The sequence below is a fragment of the Podarcis cretensis genome (assembly GCF_951804945.1).
Source record: "Podarcis cretensis genome assembly, chromosome: Z".
In the NCBI taxonomy this organism is placed as follows: domain Eukaryota; kingdom Metazoa; phylum Chordata; class Lepidosauria; order Squamata; family Lacertidae; genus Podarcis; species Podarcis cretensis.
Window position 1 is genome coordinate 41,788,816 of NC_137184.1, and position 20,638 is coordinate 41,809,453.

Below are 20,638 nucleotides of genomic sequence, written 5' to 3' on the forward strand. Positions count from 1 at the left end.
ACATCTAGCATAACCATAGAACAATTTTGGATTTCCTAAAAGGTAGTAAATAGGCAAAATAAATATTGTATTAAAGGCAAGTGATTATATAATGCTACTGTTTATCCTGCAGTAATACACAAAGGAAAATTACAAAAGTGGGGAAGACAAATGAAGGTTTGGAATCCAAACTTAAGTATTCATTATTCCTATATCTAATAGCAAACATGTGACACCTCCAGGCTGTCAGTATTTTGTGCGAAGTATTCGACCACATTGGGGAATTTTGGTTTGTGCAATTAAAGTAGATTAAAGTGTTCAGTCATGCTACTGCAACTCCCCCCCTTTAAAGCAACAGGTTTTTGCAGGTAGGAAAGTGATGGGGAAATGCTTTGAAAGATGTGGCATGAATTAATGATTAACAGGAAGACATATAACCACCTCCATAAGCAAATCAGGATGAGTGTAGTTTTGCATAACTTGCCTGCAGACAAATCTATAAAGACCAGATATAGTCTGTCTTTTATGCAAGCTTTGTGCAAATGGGGATGAAGATGTAATACAGAAGTCATCTGAAGATCATCAGGACAGCAAAACTGGGCAAAGCTGACAGACAAGTTTGTGATTTTGTGTGGAGTGCCCTACCTGGGTGGATGGAGCAGCCAAGTAAATTTCGTTGTCCCTGAGAGGGGGCAATGACAATAAAGATATTATTATTATTATTATTATTATTATTATTATTATTATTATTTCTGCAGACTTAAGGGTGGTGACTCCCCATGTATTCAAGGTGCTCGTTCATTTGCAAATTAAAAAAAAAAACAGCCTGAGAAGGATTGAGCTTGATCCTAGATCTCAAATAAGAATGGAATGTTGAGGAAGGACACCCGTTAGGAACTTCCAGGCCTACAGATGTTGTTGAATGACAACTCCCATCATCTGTGACCATTGGCCATGCTGGCTGGGGCTGATGGGGGTTGTAGATGAGCAACACCTGGAATGCTCCAGATAGAAGGCTGACCTAACTGGTATTCAAACAACTGGATAGACATGAATAATATTTTCTTGATCTGCTGTGTTTTTAAAACACTGTATAATTTGGTGAGTGGTCGGAGTGCAACGTTTGAAGTGCAGTTTAAATCTCCACCTTTATGTTTATTGTTCTTCGCAGTGCAGTTTATCAACAGAATATATTCGCAAGAACTAAAGCAAACTCCATGATCATTAAAACATTCAACATTCACACCGAAATAGCTACATAATGCCATCAGCTGTAAATATTCATAAATGCTAATGGCTACAATCCCTTTTTAATTGCTCGATACAACTTTAATGAGGTTCTAGCTGGCAGCCAGCAAGATCTGAGGACCTGCCTTGTGTGTGAGAGTGCAGAAACAATCCATTTAACTAGCAGCAAAAAGACCAAGGGTGCAATCCTTGGGAATAAGCCCCACTGAACATAATGGAACAGTAAAATTAAAAGTGACACCTGGAGACAGCATTAGGGAATCACAGTTCTTGAGTAAACAGAGCTGCTTAAAAATCCCTTGTAAATGTCCTCTGCATGCCTTGACTGAACATACAGAGAGGGAAGTGTGGGATTGAGGTTTTTGCTCCTGTCTCTTATTTCCATATGTACATTGTAAGGCCAGAACGTTCTGCATGTTTGGTGTGCTACCAGGTCATAGGTGCCTGCTCCCTGGGGCCCTGTGTGCCCGAGCACCCACAAAATTCCCCCTGAAGGGGCCGGGCGCCCACAAATTTCAGTGCCAGGGCCATACACACTGCCCCAGGCACCCACGGTCATGGGGCTAGGCTGGCACTCCTATACCAGGTCTCCTGGCCTCACTCTATGCTTTCTGAAGTCCCAAATAAACTGAGGAATCAAAAGAGCCTCACTATAGGAGACAAGACTGCACCTTTCTGTCCCGGCTTCTGCTCCACCTCACCCTTCACCTCATCACCCCCCCTCCCATGATCCTCCACGGAGCTCTCCAGTCCACATGAAGGTGGGTGGGGAGAGCTGGCATCCCTGCTCCCCACCTCCAAAGCAACTGAAGTTGGGGTGGGAAGGGGAGATTTCCCCACCTCCAACCCAGGTTCCCACCACTTAGCCCCTTTCTCTACTCCCTTCTTCTGTGTCAACTCAAACCAGATCCTTACAGGCTTCATGACTTGATATAAGAAGGTATAGATTTCTGCTCTGGACCATTTTCATGTAGAGCTGTCTCCATTCTGCTGCAGTTCAGCCTCTGAGAAATTTTTTACATGATTATCATTACGCTATTCAGCACAATAAAAACAGTGGGAGATGTCCACAATTACGCATTGTTCTTTTCTGTTTCTCTTTTTATTTTGTTAAATTTTAATTGATTTCCTGATGAGTTGAGTGTTACAGCACTCATAATATTTTATATACCGGTATTTTGCAGTTGTTTCTTAAAATGTATTTTTATTAAAGATTTCTTGGTTTACAAAAGTATGTGCAATGTCTCTGTTTTACAAATTACATTTTTTACAGATCAGTTTCATTTGTTGAGACATTTAGTGTTACATTCGGAAGAAAAGGGAAAGAGGTGGAGGGGGGCATGGTGAGTGGGGTGGGGTGGGGTGGCAATGCTTCTATTCTACTTAATGTATGTGTGGGGTTTTGTGTCAGCGTCGTTTGTTCAGGTTCTCTTTGCTATTCGCTTGTGTTCCTTTGGTGTTGAGAGAGGTTGGGGGTTGGCCTAGCATGTGCTTGTTCATTTGTGATTGGCTGTGGTGAACTTTGTTTTCATGTATGTGTGGGGTGGGTGGGTCTTTTCGATCAGGTTAGCCATATTGATTTGTATGCTGTCAGTGGATTCTTGTTGTTGTCTTGTTGGGCTGTGTATGTGATAAAGGGGAGCCATACCAGGGTGAAGGCGTCTTCTTCTATTTGTCCCCGTGTCAGTTTCAGTTTATTGGTTAATTTTTCTAGTAAGGCTGTTTCCCATAGTATTTGGTACCATTGGTCCATGCTTATTCCTGACAGGTCTCTCCAGTGTCTGGTTATGGTGTTTCTGGCTGCTGAGAGTATGTGGGTTATGAGTTCTTTGTTATGTGAGTGGGCATTATTATCTTGGAAGATGTTTAGTAGGGCCAGTTCTGGGGTTATTTCTAATACCTGCTTAGTTATTTTGCATATTTCTTTTATGACTGTTGTCCAGAATAGTTGGATTTTGGGGCATTCCCACCACATGTGGAGGTATGTGCCTGTGGAGGTGCACACTCTCCAGCATTTTGCTGAGGTTCCTGGGTGTATTAGCCCTAGTTTTCTTGGTGTTAGGTACCACCTGTAGGTGAGTTTTAGAGTGAGTTATTTCCTTTTCGTTGATATGGATTTAAAGGGGGGTTTAGACCACATTCTGGCCCACTCAGTGTGGTTAATCTCATAGCATTGTTTGTGAACTAAAGCAGCAGGAGCAGCAAACAAAGATCCCTGCAGGATTGATTTCCGATCTAGAGATGGGACAAATAAGCAATAACTGGCAATTTCCATTCCTGCTTCAGTTTCCAAAGTAATTTGGAAACATCTCTATTGTAACTCTAGATTCCTCATCCTGAAAGGACTATGGTACCAGTTCAGACTTGGGAGTCTGTCCACTCTCTTTGGGAACTTCTTGGCATGTTATTGTCTTATGCGGAGGGTATTGTTCTGCAGAGAGGTATATTAGGTTATCCCCCATCTGCAGTCTGGGGTGCTATTGTCTATACACAGGCTAAGAACTGGAAATGAACTAGTCTTTACCATAAAATTTCTTTTTAAGGACAGAAATCCACAAATAGGATTGGAATCATCCATTGAAAAGTGAAGTGTTATGCACCTTCTCCCCCCCCCCCCCATTCTTGGGGAGGAGGGAGGAGGTATATGAGAAGCATTTGCTCAAAATGAGGATGATGACCCCCTGAATTAAAATCAAATGGCTCTTTCCCCTGTATCAATGCAGCAGTAATCCCAAAGGCACAAAATACAGGCAACAGACACATGCTAGGTAAAAGGAATAAATATATCTTTATTAACAAAGCCACCAATCACACTTTGAAGGCAACAATCTGTATTCAGGTAGACACAACATCAATATATAATTTCATTTTCCTATTTTTTTTCACAGTGCAGATCAATATATAGTTCCCCCCTGTTTCTTTTTTAAAAATCTTCCAAATAACAGTCATCAGCATCCTCTAAGAAAAAGTGTGATACAGTTACCTTCACCCTGTGACATATTTGTTCTTTCTCATTTGTAACGCTAATTTAAAAATAGATAAAATTTTGAGCAGTTTTACGCAAAGGGCATTTATGGACCATTTCACACATGTTAGCCGTGCTTATTTGTTCCGTGTAATTGTTTATCAGTAAAGAAATAAGTGCTGGGATCAATGGTGTCTCTGTGGCTGTCTCCCTGTACCAGTCCAGATCACCACAAATCTGCCTACCTCTGAGCACACTAACCAGGTGGAGAAAATAAAGGTGACCTGTGTGTGAGAATCAGCGCTAAGGAAAATCAGGTTTCTTGGTATACAAGCAATAAGCAAGAACTGATTCCAAATTGCAGTCCTAGCTATAAATTAACCTGAAATCACTAGGCTCTTTGGAGTCTAATTAACAATTAAGGCTTACTGGGTTCTTGTGCAAAAAGCACTGGGTGGACCTGTGCAAATCTCTCCGGAGATGTCAACAGAGTTTGAGGTTAAGTTAACACAAATGTATTCTCACCAGCTTTGGCCGACATTAACTGCAAGATATTCACCCCACCACCCTTTTTTGAGGGTGCTTCCGCATCAGGGGTGGGGAATCCTTTTTGCCCAAGAGGCCATATATTTATGTCCCCCACCCCTTTCGGCCAACCTTTAACAAATGGGTGGGATGCCCTGCTGGTCAGTCATCTGACATCATAACAACATCAGATCACCAACACAAGTCAAAGCAAAGTGCTTCCCAGTTGCGTGACAGCCTGTGGATTGTTGAGTGCTTTGGAAGTGCTGAGTGCAAAGTGCTTTGCAAGCCCTGTGCTCGGGACCTTGCAAGTGCTGAGCACTGGTCTTGCAAAGGGCTTTCTGCAGCACTTCCTGCATGCCAGACAACCAGCTGTTCAAGGGGCTTGCCCTATACTTGGTGCTTTGAGCAGGCTCCCGAACGTTGATTCCATGCATCCACATGGCAACTGGGCCAAGAGCCACTCTGATCCCCATTCATCCACAATTCACAGAAAAGTTGTGCAGGCATGACCACCCAAGCTTCAAGGTGGGAAGGTCCAAGGACCTGGAGTAGACTTTGGACTCCCTGGGGATTAGAAATTAAGTCTCCTTGTTTTGAGCAATCACAATCGGATTTTGAAATTAAGAAATGCATTCTGCAGCCCCTTTGTAGACTGGTAGAGCTGCAATCAAAATAATCCAAGGTCATTTTGCCACTGTGTTGCACTGAGATAAGCCATGGTTTAGTTCAGCATGTCATCTGAATCTCATGGTTGATCTGTCTCCAGACAAACCACAAACCTAATGTTTTTTTCTGGGAGAGCTAAACTATGAACCCAGATTCTGATGGCATGCTAAAGCCAACCATGGTTTAGTGCAGCACTGCAGCAAAATGACCAGGGAGGAGCAAAGCAACTGGAATCTCATCTCCTGAACAAATGAGGGCAGTGTGTCTTATGCTGTAGAGCTTTTACTCTGACACACTTTAGCACCTTACCCTCTGCTTTGATGGGAGATACTCATGCATTCCTTGCAACCAATGTGTCTGGTCTTAGTCGATCGTGCATTGAAACAGTTGTGCACGTGTTATTATACTGTTCATATTAATGTGGACAATAACTCCTTATATATTATACCCAGTGCTTTTTTTCTTAAAAAATGTTTAGGGGTACCCTCATTTTGACTCAAGAAAACAACCATTTTATAGTTCAAATTGGGGGAAATAAATACAGTAAATGGACAAAAGTACAAAGATTCACAAAATGTTTAGGGAGGGTTATGTGTACCCCTGCGTCTCCCCAGAAAAAAGTACTGATTATACCTGCTTAAACCAAACCTCCAGGCAGATCTGATAATTTTAACCCTTCCCTCTTTCTGTCAAACTCCACTAATTAAATCACCACCAAAGTGGCAAACTTCTGTGCATCTGCACGTGCTACTGGAAACCAGATGCTTAAATCTCCTTGCCAACTGCACGAGCACTTAGCAACCCATTCTAGTGTGACTGAATGTGCAACAACACAAAGACACACTTCCTAGCACTTTGCTGTGCTGTTAATTCTACATAGTCTTTTGCTGGCCTGTAAGCTGTAAAACTGTATTTGTTGATTATAACTTAGTGGCTGATCTGTGATCCTAATAATAAAGATTCACTGGTTTATTGTGCCTTGCGCCAGCCATTTCCAACTCCCAAGTCCTTCTGGCACAAAACGATGTATATCATCTTACTACTGTGATACTTCAGAATAGTTTTTCTCAGAATAGACCCATTGAAATTAATGAGCATGACTAAGTTAGGCCCGTTAATTTTAATAGGCGCACTCTGAATAAAAATCAATTGGTTACTACTTGATGTGTCCTGAGATGTATGCTGTTCAGACCACTTGGTGGTGACCAGCTCCTGAGATGCTGCAATTGTTTGGCACAATTCCTAGAAAAGGTGGGTGCTAGAGATGAATTAAAGATCGCATTTACTTGGTGGAGCACAGTGCTCCGAACAAACAAGCATTGGCTCTTACAGATGCAGCAAAAAAACCTGCATTGTCATATTGTGCATTCCACTTTGTAACTAATGGGTATGATATACAGAAGCCCTGCTCCAGCAGTTACAGGATACACACAGAAGAGGCTACTTCAAATATGTTGAGGGGAAATCAACTTTGGAGAAAACAGACCACTTGTTTTCTCCTACTCTGGAGGTAGGTCTCGAACCAATGGCTTCAATCTCTGAGAAAGGAGATTCTGACTAAACATCAGAAAAAAACCTTTCCGACAGTAAGAGCTCTTTGACAGTGGAAAGAGGTTGTAGACTCTCCCTCCTCTGAAGTTTTAAAGCAGAGGTTGGGTGGCAACCTGTCAGGGATGCTTTTGCTGAGATTCCTCTATTGCAGAGGGTTGGGCCTATGACCCTTTCAACTCTGCAGTTCTATGATTCTATGATTGTGCCCCATGGAACTCTGGCTTGTAGCAATAACCTTTCCAGCTTTTGGCTCGGTTTGACCTCACACCTAGAGGAAGCTATTGAGCGAAATGAGGGCTCTTATATCTCAGCCTCTGATGGGTTTGGGAAGCTGCCAAAGAGTCATTTGGCAATTCACTTCTGATTCAAACAAGCTGCAGTGCTCTTCAGAAGGCCCAAACATCAATTGCTTCTAAATGAGACTTTGCATTTAATAATCCCTTTTCTTTCTTTTACGTAGCTGGCAGGTGGAACATCAAAAGTTTTCTTTTTGTATCTTTCTCTAATATTTCTTTTGCCTTCTCTCTCTCTATTTCTTCTTCTTCTTCTTCTTCTTCTTCTTCTTCTTCTTCTTCTTCTTCTTCTGGAGTTCCATGTCTGGGGCCTTTTATTAAAGTCTATAAATTGTATACTCATGGAGGTGGTGGATGATTTATGGAGGGCCCTGGGTGAGAGACAGGGAAAGGTAGGTTTCCCGGGATGAAAGGCTAGGAGGAGCTACAGTCTGTAAGGGCTAATAATTACTTTTAAGAGAGGATCCATATTCCACTTATCTGATTTGTATTTCTTTAGTCACTATTTTACTGTATTACAGAATTTTTAAGTTACAAATCTCATTCGAACCTGCCTGGTTAAAAAACACACAACCAAAACAAAGCTAGATTGCATCAGCCAGGAGGGCTGTAGTTATCAGACCAGGGGTAGAGAAAGAATCTAACTCTTTCCTTTCTTAGCTCTACTGAAGTCCTTAGCAGAACTCTTCTTCTAAAATTGGCATTGACTTTGGGGGGAAATCCTGCATAGGCATTCTCTCCCTTCCACACAAATACTAGCTTAAAAGGAGGTGTTTTCTAACTCAATGCAATCTGGTTTCTATCTGGTTTCTCTGCCTGGTTGCTCAGTCAACTTCTCTAAATGAACCATTTAAAAAATAAATTTAGGACCTAAAATTTAGCAGTTCACACATGCAAACATTATTTCACATGAACTATAATCCAATTACGAACATATAATAAAAATGTGGAAAACCAAAAATCTCTCAACCAAAAATCTCTCAAAAGGTTTTTTTAACCTTGCTTTCTATTTTTATTCCAAACCTTATAAATTATTGAAAACACAGCAACTTACAATAATGACTTTTATTTTCCCAAACCGAAAACCTAGATTAAGGTAAATCCTTTTTTTTATTAAGCAGACCTAAATCCAGTGAATGGAGTACACCTAATTTATATTTCTACTGCTCTGCATTTCAACTGAGACAATTATTATATATAATAAAAGGGGAACTGAATCAACACAGAATAGACACTGAAATTAAACTTTCCAAACATCTCTCATTAACAAACTCTTGCATTTAAAGATCTTAAACCAAATCAATTGAACTCTTTAACAAATCCATTTACTAATTGTACTATCCAAATATGGACAATCTAACAATGTAAATTTGCACCTATTATGTCTCCATTAATCCTATTATCGTACCACCCAGATTTTTTTCCCGCGAGGCAATCTGAACACTGGGAATCCAAAGGTTTAGACACATTACAAGATTTATATACAAATAATCAACCAATATCTATTAACCTGATAACATTAACTTTGTCAAACATTTACACAAACTAGATTTTAATCAAATTCATACTTTTAGTACAAAAGAACATTTAAAAATACAAGCTTTGAGACTCTTAAGGCAACTTTAAAATTTATTAAGCACAATGGAGGTGGAATGATTAGTTTCTAAATTGTACTCTAGCTTATGGATCTATGGAACAACTTAAAAAGATATGGGAACTAGATACTGGCACACAAATTACAGTGGTACCTCTGGATGCGAACGGGATCCGTTCTGGAGCCCCGTTCGCTTCCAGAAGCGAACGCAACCCGCGTCTGCGCATGCGCAGTTTGCAATTCGCCGCTTCTGTGCATGATGTCATTTTGACCGTCTGCACATGCGCAAGCGGCAAAACCCAGAAGTAACACGCTCCGTTATTTCCGGGTCACCGCAGTGCGCAACCTGAAAATATTTATCCCAAAGCTACTTCAACCCAAGGTATGACTGTATTCCCAAGGATTGGAATAAAATTTGGGAATTATGACCCTTAAAATCTGTTTCCGTTTTTTTCTTAAAATTATTACACAGATGGTATCACACTCCTTTGCAAAGGTAAAAAAATGTTTTCTTCTATATCACCTAATTGTTGGAGGGGTTGCAATAAACTTTGTACATATTGTCATTTAGGGTAGGAATGTCCATTTGTGTAAGATTTTTGGAATTTGATTTTGACAGAAATAATAGATGTTACTAAAGAAACTATTGTTTGTTGCCAAAATCTAATGTTATTGAATATTTTTGTGGATACCAATGTAAATATATTGTCAGAAAGAATGGGTCTTATATATTATCTTGGCAGCACAAATAGTAATTGCAACTCAGTGGAAACCTGCCCAAAATCTGACACTGGGCGTTTGATGCCACTCACTCTGGAATATAGATGTAATGGAGAAAATCACACATAATTTGAGATTTTAACAAGGTCTAGGTTCTTCAGGGACATGGGTGGCGCTGTGGTCTAAACCACTGAGCCTCTTGGGCTTGCCGATCAGATGGTCGGTGGTTCGAATCCCCACGACGGGGTGAGCTCCCGTTGCTCGGTCCCATCTCCTGCCAACCTAGCAGTTTGAAAGCACACCAGTGCAAGTAGATAAATAGGTACCGCTCCAGCGGGAAGGTAAACGGCTTTTCTGTGCGCTGCTCTGGTTTCGGCATTCCTTTGCTCCAGAAGCGGCTTAGTCATGCTGGCTACGTGACCCGGGAAAACTGTCTGCAGACAAACGTTGGCTCCCTTGGCCAGTAAAGTGAGATGAGCGCCGCAACCCCAGAGTCAGTCACAACTGGACTTAATTATCAGGGGTCCTTTACCTTTACCTTTAGATTCTCCAGACACCTTTTATATGATTTGAAATTCTTTACAACATATACAACATTGCTTTCAAGACAATCCTTGTCACAAGCCTGTCAAATCTGGAACTAGACTTGATAATCTGATGAAATTGACAGTCTTTACTTAGACTTTGCTATTCTGACTCATGTGCAACTACTCATTCTGCATGCCTATTTTATGGTTTTCATATTTTAATTTTTGTCTGTTGTTATAATTGTCCTTTCTGTTTGAATTACATTGGGGAGGGTTCAGTCTCCCCTTCATTCAGCCTCTGGTTCCATTAATTATCACCCCTTGCTGAGGCAAATTGCATTTTTTAAAGAAACAAAAAACAAATACACCATTATGCAGGCTAGATAAGACGTATTTAATATCACCTGCAGTTTGCCCTTGTGTGTGTGGCTGTAAACCAGTTCAAAATTCAAGTTTTAGTAAGACTGCTGTATTGCAGATTATATATCTATATGGACAAAGGGGAGGCTGGTCGGGCAAGAGATTCCTGCATTGTAGGGAGTTGGGCCAGGGGGCCCTTGTGGTCCCTTCTAACTCTACAATTCTATAAGTCTAAGGTGAGGTAGAGCCCTACCATTATTTTTTCTGCACTCTAAAAATCCAAACCTCTGTAGCAATGCCATATTCATAAATTTCCTATAACTGAGGGTAGAGTACCAGCAAATTTGTCAATTTGAGTTTCTCTCTGTTCTTCAGTTCTGCAGCCTCGTTCTCAAGTCTCCACATTTCCACATCAGCTTGAGCTGCTTTAAAAGAAAAGTCCTCATGAAAATTCATCAGCCTTTTTTGTGTGTGAGCTTCTCCTAATATACATTTCTTCCTATGGGAAAATAACTGCTTTCCAATTTTACAGCAATTTCTCCCCAATTTCTGATTTCTCCCCAATTTCTGATTTTTGTCAATCAGAATTGATCTCAACTGATTAATTCAACCAATTTGTTGATTAAACATTGCAGAGCTAGCTAGACTTCTCCCAAATGATAGGATTACCCATACCTGGGCTTGCAGAGAGAGGGCACAGTGTTGCTTAGGAGAAAGACACACATCACAGAAAGTAAGACAAATGACCTCCAGATGTTGCCAGGACTACAGCATGCTAGAAATTCATTGTCCTGGCTGGTGCTGATGGGAGTTGGAGTCCAGCAACACCTGCAGATTCCTCACCCTGGATATAAAGAGAGAACCCACAGCATAACCCTCAGCTGCCAGTGAACCTCAATTATTCCCAGCTCTGGAACTTGTCGTGCTAGGTATTCATACCAGCAAATCATATGCCAGCCCAGTCCTTGGTCTTGTCTTTTCCAGCATTCCTTTGGTGGGATGACTGGCTGGCTTCCTTTATATTTACATGCAGTGCATGGACAATCATGCAGATATGCATTCATCCATCTGTGGCATTATTTTGTTTTCCAAGTGCAAACATGGCCCAAGTATTAGGGGAACAGACAATCACAACGGGCCAGCCAATCTGTGCCACACAAAGCTGCTTTTTGTTTCAGACTTTCTAAATTGACTCTTCCCTCCGCCACTGAGGCTGAATTAGACACTAGAGGAATAGGTACATTCTGATGGACTACCACAGATCCTGCTGTTCTAAACATGTCACTGCTGTATTCACATTTAAATAGCAACCCATCAACCGCAGGTTAAAAACTGATTTGCTTTGCTTTTTGCCCTGCTTTTTGGTTAAGACACTTCAATTTTTAACAGCACAGGCATACTTTTTTGTGTTTTTTTGCTATTTCCTTAAAAAATAGGCACACTTACATAATACATTGCAAAAGGTTTGTTCTTAAGAGCATATACAAATAAAACGACCTTTCTACAGGTGGGCTCATCCTCACTGTTTTACTGTACAAGCCACTGTTCTGGGCATCCCTCTGTATTGGAAAAGCTGAGAACAGTGGCTCATACAGAAGCCCAATGGGCAGCCTCCTTCCAGGATGATTGCCGTGAGGTTACATGAGCCCTTAATGGTCTGTAATTCACCTTGCATGCCACATTAGCAGCCATCTCATGACACACTAATGTATCCAGCCTGGCAAGGACACAGCTCTTTGTTGCTAAGCTTTAAAGAAGAATTGCTGGAGATATATCATCAGGTTGGTGGCAAAACACTGGTTAACACATACAGTAATCTAATATAGCGCAAAGCTGGTCATGTGGCCTAGAGCTTTTGCACACTCCAGCAGAGGCACACCAGAAGGAGCAGAGCGTGGCACATCTGTCGGTAGAACACTACAGAGAAGGACAATGCAGTCTGCCCCCCCCCAAATTCTTGGATGCACATTCTCAAGGCTGTATGCACCCTTCTTGGAATGCTTCTTGTCTTAGGGAGTCATCGCATATGTGCAGCACATGCATCCCAAATTGATCAGGCACACTGTGGAAAGCAGCATTGAAGAGAACAACAAGACAGGCAAGCATCATCCTGCAAATCTTTACACAAATCCATGACTTCAGTGGGAATGTGAATGAGGTGTGTGTGCGTGCACGGACATGTGTGCATGCACTAATGCTGAGAGAGGATAAACCCACAGGTCAGTGGCAGAGCACATGCATTGCACGCAGAAGGTTCAATCCCAGGCATTGTTTGCTGAAAGGGTGGGATAGACCTCTTGGCCCCAGATGCTGAAGAGTTTGGTCAGCCAGAGCAGAGAGTCCTGGCCTGGATAAAAGGGTCCAGTTGAGCTTAAGGCAGTTGCCTCAAGGCAACCTTGTAAGCTGGTGGCCAAAGAAGGCTTCTTGCTTCAAAAGTGTATGCTCTTTCTCAGCAGAACCTAGGAAACCATAAGCCGACTCTCACAAAGCATAATGACAAGCCCATTGTTTGAAGAGAGAGAGAATGAGACAGAAGGTGGTGGAACCATTTGTACGAGTCAAATTTGGCCCTTGTGATAGCATGTAGAAGATGAGCTTTACATAGTGCATATGGACAGAGCGGAAAAAATAGTCCTTCTATTTACAATAAAATTTCAGCCTGGTTGTTGTTTGTTCCAGCTGGGGATGGCTTGCTTTTAACCCCCTCCGTCCCACCTTTTGAGGCATCGAGAAAGAGCAGGCGTGGACTCCAGAGACCAAGGAGGATTCTCTTGTACTCCTTTCGGAAATTCTGGTTGAGAATGCCGTATATCACGGCATTGAGGCAGCTGTTAAAGTAAGCCATGAAGTAGCTCACCACAAAAAGCCACTCTGGAATCTGCGGGATGATCTTCGAAGGGTTGATGGAGACCGCCAGGCCGATGAAGTTTAATGGCCCCCAGCACACTGCGAACAGGACGAAGACCACAAACATGGTCAGGAAGTTCCGCACGTCAGCCGTACGCACTTTCTGCTTGCAGTCTTGCCTCACCCGGTGCTTGACCTGGATCACGAGGATCCAGATCCGAAGGTAGCAGAAGGTCACGATGGAGAGAGGGATGATGAAATGGACCACCACCACAGTGATGGTGTACGACATGCTCACTGTCTGAGCAAAAGTGCATGAATAAATCCTCTGGTCATATTGCAGGGAGCCCACGAAAAGGTTTGGCAGGATAGCCACCAGGGTCAGCAGCCACGTCAGGCAAAGGTAGCCGCAGGTGTTCTTCAGGTTGAAGAGCTTGTCATACCTGAGGCTGTGGCAAATGTAGCAGTACCTGTTGATGGCGATGGCTGTGATGTTGAAGATGGAGCCAATCACGCTGAGGCCCATGAAGAAGCCGCTGATCTGGCAGTGGATGTCACCCATGGTCCATTCATTGTGGAAGATGGCGGTCAATATAAGAGGGTAGGGATAGACAGCCACCACCAGGTCTGCCACAGACAGGCTGACCACAAAGATATTGCCTGGGTGGGGGGTGGGGAGAGAGATGAAGAAATAGTTAAACCCCTGGCTTGAGTAAATATTAATATCCAAAGAACATCTGACCCAGCTTTCAGGGCACACCACCAGCTTACAGAAGAGTTCTGAAGCATAAAATTGCACCAGATTTAAACTTCAGCCACTGGTTTAAAACTGGTAGCAGCTAATAAAAATTGTATGGTATTTGTTTCTCTGACTTTCAAGTTGTGGAATGAAGAGGCCAGATGAGAAATGCACTGTTATGGGAATATAGCTTTGTAGTGGTAATTTTGGGCAGGAGTAGGGAAGAATTCTACTCAATACAAAGTGATCAATTCAATCAACTGCAAATTCCTCCACTCTCTTGGGCACCCAGATCACTCCAGCTGGGTATTTCTGATTCCTTCCATTGGCTTGCCAAATGGATCCATTCCAAGAATCTGAAAATATAAATTCTGAGTTGAAATTGTTATTTAGAAGCCATACCGGTTTTGTAAACACACACACACACACACACACACACACACACACACACACACACAGGTTTTGAAAAATGCGGGCCAAGAGCTAATAAAAATATATAGAAAGGTCAACTGAGTTTAAGAAAGCAAAGGGGGTAAAAGCTAAGAAAGTGGAAAAGTAAATATTTAGCATGGTTGGGGAGGCAATAAAAGTGTTCTGCAAACAGATAATAGAATTTGGCATACAGACAGAAATAAGCCTGCCATATGCTCCTGTAGCCCCAGAAAGATAAACACGAGAATCTTGTTGTGGACTATAACTTTGAAAAATCTACAGAAAACATATTTATCTCCAGATCCTTCCCATCACTGATCTTCACTTTCCTGCTGCCCACACATTTCAAGTATTCAGCTGGGAAAGAACTATAAAGTTTCTTCCGTTGTTTGGGAACACAACAACAAGGAAGCCACAACAGTTCCGATCTTATGCTGTTGGGTGTGCAGATGGATAAGGACGTAGGAAGCTGCCTTATACTGAGAAAACAGGGCCCTTCTAGCTCAACCAAGTCTACTCTGATCATCAGCTCTCCAGGGTTCCAGGCAGCGGCCTCTCCCATCCCTACCTGGAGGTGTCACAGACTGGGCCAGGGACCTTCTCAATGCAAAGAAGATGCTCTACCACTGAGCTATGGTGCTTGCCAGGGAAGCAAGCTGAGAGAGAAGAAGTAGCCCAGCTCAGGAGGAGTTAAGTTCAGGAGAGTGTAGAGAGAATTAGGCTTTTCCAGGGCAGACCCAACATACTGTGCTGTCTGAAGTAATAAAGAAGTCAGGCTTGCTACACTAGCAGGCCCTCCCACTCATTCCGTTGAGTGGAGCTGTAGACTTCTGCCCTAAAGTCCTGCTCAGATGAGCAGGTGACAGCAAAGGCTGCAAGGTTTTTTAGCTGGGGCAATCAGAAAAAGATCCACTATTTGACTATTGATTCGAAACCCTAAAGTGTATTTTATATAATTGACTTTTTGATTTCTATTCTTTGTATATTGTATTGGTGTTTTATTGCTATGGCTGATGGCTGACACAAATAAAGATTCATTCATTCATTCCTGCTCAATGCCCTGGGCTCAGTGACCAGGGAGGTGGCATTTGAGGACTTTCTAGGGCTCTGGTCTATGTCACTATCAAAAGGATAGGCAAATTTTTCCAATCTGGTAGCCAGAAGTAGAGCAGGCACAAGATACTGTTCTGTTGCATAGGCAGAATACAATTCTTCAAGTATTTATCCTAGGCCTGACCAATCCAGAGGCTTCATTCAGCCTCCTAATCAATCACAGAGGATGTTCCACAATGATGAGGACACAGAGGTCTGAGCCTTTGGCAGAACTCACCAAACAAAGGCCTCAACCTCGGACCTCACAGTTCCCTGTTCAAGGCGGAGGAAACCCCTGACAGCATCCAGTGTAACACTGCAAATGTTTAACCTGCCAGAGGGCAAACGAGAAGCAGAGATTCACAACCACTTGATGATAATGCTCTTTCTTATTCAAACACTGCAGTCTGTCAACGGACACTGAGAAAAGTGAGTCTGGCATGTGAGATTTCCTAGTACATAGCACGGGCACTGAGGAAGTACTTGTCACTTGAGAGGCAACCATTAAATTCATGGGATCACATGCCATCCATCACCATCAGAATGACTGAAGGCAGCAGACAAGGAGCATTCGCAAGAAGCTGACATAACGATGAAGGTTTGCTACAGCAGTCCACTTGGCATTGACAACACTCTCTATAAATTCTGCTCAAATGAGAGTCTGGAATGACCATATGGTTGTGAATGTTCTGCACCACCTGCAATCTCTGGCAAGCAGTAGCAAGATTCCAGGGGTCCCATGCACTCACCCAGGGTTGTGTTTCTGCTGGGAAAATTGAGGCACAGCAAAATCTAATGTCTTTAAGAAATATGGGGTTTATTTTACTCATATTTAACACCTGAAGTCTTCCATGGAGGGGGTGCAGAACATTATGCCCCAATAGTGTCTCTTGTTGCCCCTCCCATAACTTCAGCAAGCTTAACTCCAAACCAGCAGTCAGTGACGGTTTCTGGTCTTCTGTAAGAAGCTGGTAATGCCATAGATCTAGAGTACCAGAGTCTGTTAATGAAAGGTTGTAATAAATAAAAAGCAGTCTAAACCACAGAGCCTAGGGCTTGCCGATCAGAAGGTCGGCGGTTCAAATCTCTGCAATGGGGTGAGCTCCCATTGCTCGGTCCCAGCTCCTGCCAACCTAGCAATTCGAAAGCACGTCAAGTGCAAGTAGATAAATAGGTACCACTCTGGCGGGAAGGTAAACGGTGTTTCCGTGATCTGCTCTGGTTCGCCAAAAGTGGCTTAGTCATGCTGGCCACATGACCCGGAAGCTGTCTGCGGACAAACACCGGCTCCCTCGGCCTATAGAGCAAGATGAGTACCGCAACCCCAGAGTAGTACGTGACTGGACCTAATGGTCAGGGGTACCTTTAACTTTACCTTTTAGTATTTAGATAACATTTGGCACATGTGGGTGGGGGGGAAATGCAAGCTGCAGAACTGTGCCATACTAGGAATTCCTGGGTTAGCTTATGCAAACCAGCCTGGCCAGGCTAGCTAAGTGCAAAGCCATGGAGAAGCACTGGGCCATTGAAAGGGCATTTGGCAATGCAGAAAGCTACCACTCTGAGGAGTGGACAAAACCAGGAGATCTGGGAGGTTGCCAAGGTGACAGGGGTCATGATGTCACAAAAACAGGTGTCCTTTTTCAAATCTAAAGATGTTCTGGGTACAAGGAGGAGGAAGTGGGCAGAAGTGGCTTTACCTGGAGAGGCTGCACCGAGAGACCAGGTGCCATGACTGACTGCAGCTCTGGAGCCAAGCTTGCTGAAGCTATGAGAGGGACAATGAGAGATATTATTGGGGTATAATGTTCTGCACTCCCTCTACTGAAGACTTTACGTGCAAATATGTTTAAAATAAACCCCATATTTCTTAAAGGAACTAGCCTCCAATGGAAACGACAATCCTGGCTGAGTGCATGGAATCCCTGGAATCTTGCTGCTGCTTGGCAGAAACTGTGGGTGACAAGAAACTTTCGTAACAATATGGGAGAAAACCCCATTGACGTTTGCTCTGATTCAGCGGTAAATATTGTGTTTCCCTGGGAGAAAGCAACAAGACTGCATGAGCCCTAAGTCAGATTGCTGGTGGATCTTGCCCACTGCTGGGTACCCCCAAGTGGCAGAAGCTCTCTAGAAGCAAGGACTAGAAAATACTTCTGCTGCATAACTTATGGCAGTCTTCCCCAGGAATACCACAATGTGTCTTATGTGCCTCATGATGGACTGATAGGGCAGGCAGACCTGCAGAGGCTGCAGACAATGAAAGCGAATGTAATTTTCTGAACTCTGAAAGTGTTAAAGGTTAGAAATAATGCTGTCACCTGAGTTCACAGTTACATTTCTCAGCATATGAACTTTTCCTGCTCAGCTGTGTTACAAATCGAGCAGCATTCCCTCCCTCCCCCACCCAAAAAAAGTTCTTGTACTTAGAATTTGGAATCAAAGAATTACAGAATTGTAGAGCTGGAAGGGACCCTGAGGACCATCTAGTTCAACCCCTGCAATGCAGGAATATGCAGCTGCCCCATACAGGGAATGAGTCTTTCTTTCTCTGGTGTCTTCAGTGTTGCACTGGTAACATCTTAATGCCAGGGACACTTGGGAATGTTGTTTTATAGGGCTTCTAAGAGCTTAGTCCAGGCATAGGCAAACTCCAGCCCTCCAGATGTTTGGAACTACAATTCTCATCATCCCTGACACTGGTCCTGTTAGCTAGGGATGATGGGAACTGTAGTCCCAAACATCTGGAGGGCTGGAGTTTGTCTATGCCTGGCTTACTATTTGCAACAGGCATCTTAAGGCTTACCCACACTTCTGCTTCTCCCGTGCCTAGAAGGCATGGGATCAAGCAGTTTCCCACTTGTCCCTGCCACTTCCTTTGGGAAAACTGCTCTGTAGCACTGAATTGGAGCAAGCGTCAATCAGGGGAAATCCAATTGATGCTTCCCTGATTCAGCATTAAGGGACAGGATTCCTGTTAAATAGTGGGAATGATGGACGAAGGACACAGCTCTGTTAGATTCACAACTCTTTATTACAGCAGTTAGAACTACTCCTGGACAGACTTGCATGTGTATATGGCTGCTTTATATAATACTAAGTAACTTGTAACAATAACAACTCCCAACTAGCTAACCAATCAGTGAGCTGCAGTTCTCAGTCCTTCATTTGCATACTGGTGGCCCTGAGTGAGAACTGCAGCTACTCTTATTACATTACATTTCCCCAGGGGAAGTGGCAGGACAAGCAGAAATCTGGATGAGCCCTCAGAGACCACATGCCCCAGGACTCATTGTTCCTGAGCATTCACATTACAACATGCAACATGCAGGGAGCCTTGGAACATGTAATTCCCAGGGCGCCTGTTGATCAGAGTGAGCACTCGCGTGCCCTGGGAAGATTGCATTTCCCAACGTCTGTGTGCTTGTGGTTCTACTAGAGCAGCACCGAAGGCATTCAGGGGCAGGGGATGTTGTGAATATTCCTAGTTACCACTGCCAGATGATAACTGGAAGGAAAAGAGAAGGGGGTGGGGCAATGTAAGTTTGGAACTGGCTAAGAAGTTTTTAGAACTGTTTTCCCAGGGGGTTTGCCCAACAGAAGTTAGATTCAGCAGACACACACACACACACACACACACACACACACACACGAGAAACTTCAGCTCATCACTGCTATGCAAGTTTAATATACTTAAATTCAGGCAAATAACCCCTGTCCTTGCAGGAGATTTCCATAGGGAACCCACCCTTAGAAACATTTCAGGGCTGGGCCATCTCAACTGGAACAGCTCCCTCTAGGAAAAGTCACATGCATTTGGTGTAAAACCTAAGCTTATCTTGATAGAACACAGCTGCCTCCTGGACTAAAACCAGTATCTTCTCAAATCCCTTGGAACCACAAGTGTGACATCTGTAACTGAAGACATAGGAGGAGGCAGGTTTTCCCACCAGTATCTTTGGGATCTCTAGGGACAAACAAGGCATTGCTAGGCTGATAGCCATACCCCCCCACCTCTGCCCAGTGGTGAGCAAGGGTCCCTTTATAGTAAGAAGCAAAGCAGCCCTGAGTGGAACTTCCTTTTCCCTATATTGCCTCGGGCCCCTGATGTGGTTGGCTCCAGAGGCATTTGGGGGAAATGGAGATGGTAGGCAGCTGTAGTTTCAGCCAGCACGTTTCTCTGTGGCATACACATTGCCCTGGTAAAAAGGTTTTTTAAAAGGGGGGGGGGAGGAGATTGATAGCCAGAATCAGCTCCCAGTGACCTCTCCTATGTTCATGGGTCTTGGCACCTGCCTGATCATGTCAGATGCCGGCACCAGGCCCGCAACAGACCCACTTCTCCTAGCCCTTGGTTCTCCCTGGTATGAGCCAGCAGAAGAAAACACTGGTGTGGTGGCATCATTGTGCTGAGACTTTCACATGTCTCTGGCAGCTCCTAGAGTGGGCAGGGAACTCATGCCATGTGTCTTCTTTTACTAGATGTTATGAAGAATACGTGGGGAGGAGATGTGGGGCTGCTGCAATCAAGGGCAGCCACATAACCCTTGTATGGCTTTTACATATCATGTCTTGAACTCATTACATATTATATATAAGCAGACAAATAGTAAAGATGTGTTATGGAAATTATGGGGCAGGGCATATCTTTAAAGTTGTTAACAGTTACAAATATTATGCCTGAATGTATCCTTTCGACTTTACAGGTCAGGGAATATACCTAGCTTTATGAATCATATAAAATCAACACCTTTGCCAAGTTCCTCCATTCCAACAACATTTTGCCCTTGGAAAAAGGACTCTTTCCCCTGCCACCTCCCCAAGCTTGAAGACATGTATACACACCTCCTACCCCAGGAAATGCCCGGAGGTGACAATTGCTGGGCTCATTGGTCTCCAAGGGAAGCCAAATCTCATCACCAGACTTGCCTCAGGCTGCAGACATGCAAAGGAAGTTCTATTGTACTTCGGGTGTTGGGACTTCAGAGATGTTTGCCCATGCTAATCTTATATCTGGGTCTTGCCCTGACGTGTCTGCTTATGCTAATCTTGTACCAAGGACTTGTCCGGACATGTTTGCCAAGGTTAAACTAGTGT

General features: G+C 43.3%; 1 protein-coding gene and 1 long non-coding RNA gene across 7 annotated transcripts in view; one reads left to right on the plus strand and one right to left on the minus strand.

The window, feature by feature from the left end:
• The window catches only part of LOC307208318, a 109,103-nt gene that overhangs the window by 74,111 nt on the left and 14,354 nt on the right, over positions 1-20,638 (plus strand). The gene's annotated exons all lie outside the window — the stretch shown is intronic.
• The window catches only part of GPR50 (G protein-coupled receptor 50), a 68,087-nt gene continuing 59,021 nt past the window's right edge, over positions 11,573-20,638 (minus strand). For all 3 annotated transcript variants that reach the window (XM_079962931.1, XM_079962933.1, XM_079962932.1), the window contains one exon: positions 11,573-13,938. In XM_079962931.1, the coding sequence (XP_079819057.1) occupies positions 13,073-13,840 (768 nt within the window). In that variant the 5' untranslated portion in view covers positions 13,841-13,938 and the 3' untranslated portion in view covers positions 11,573-13,072. The remainder of the gene's footprint in view (positions 13,939-20,638) is intronic.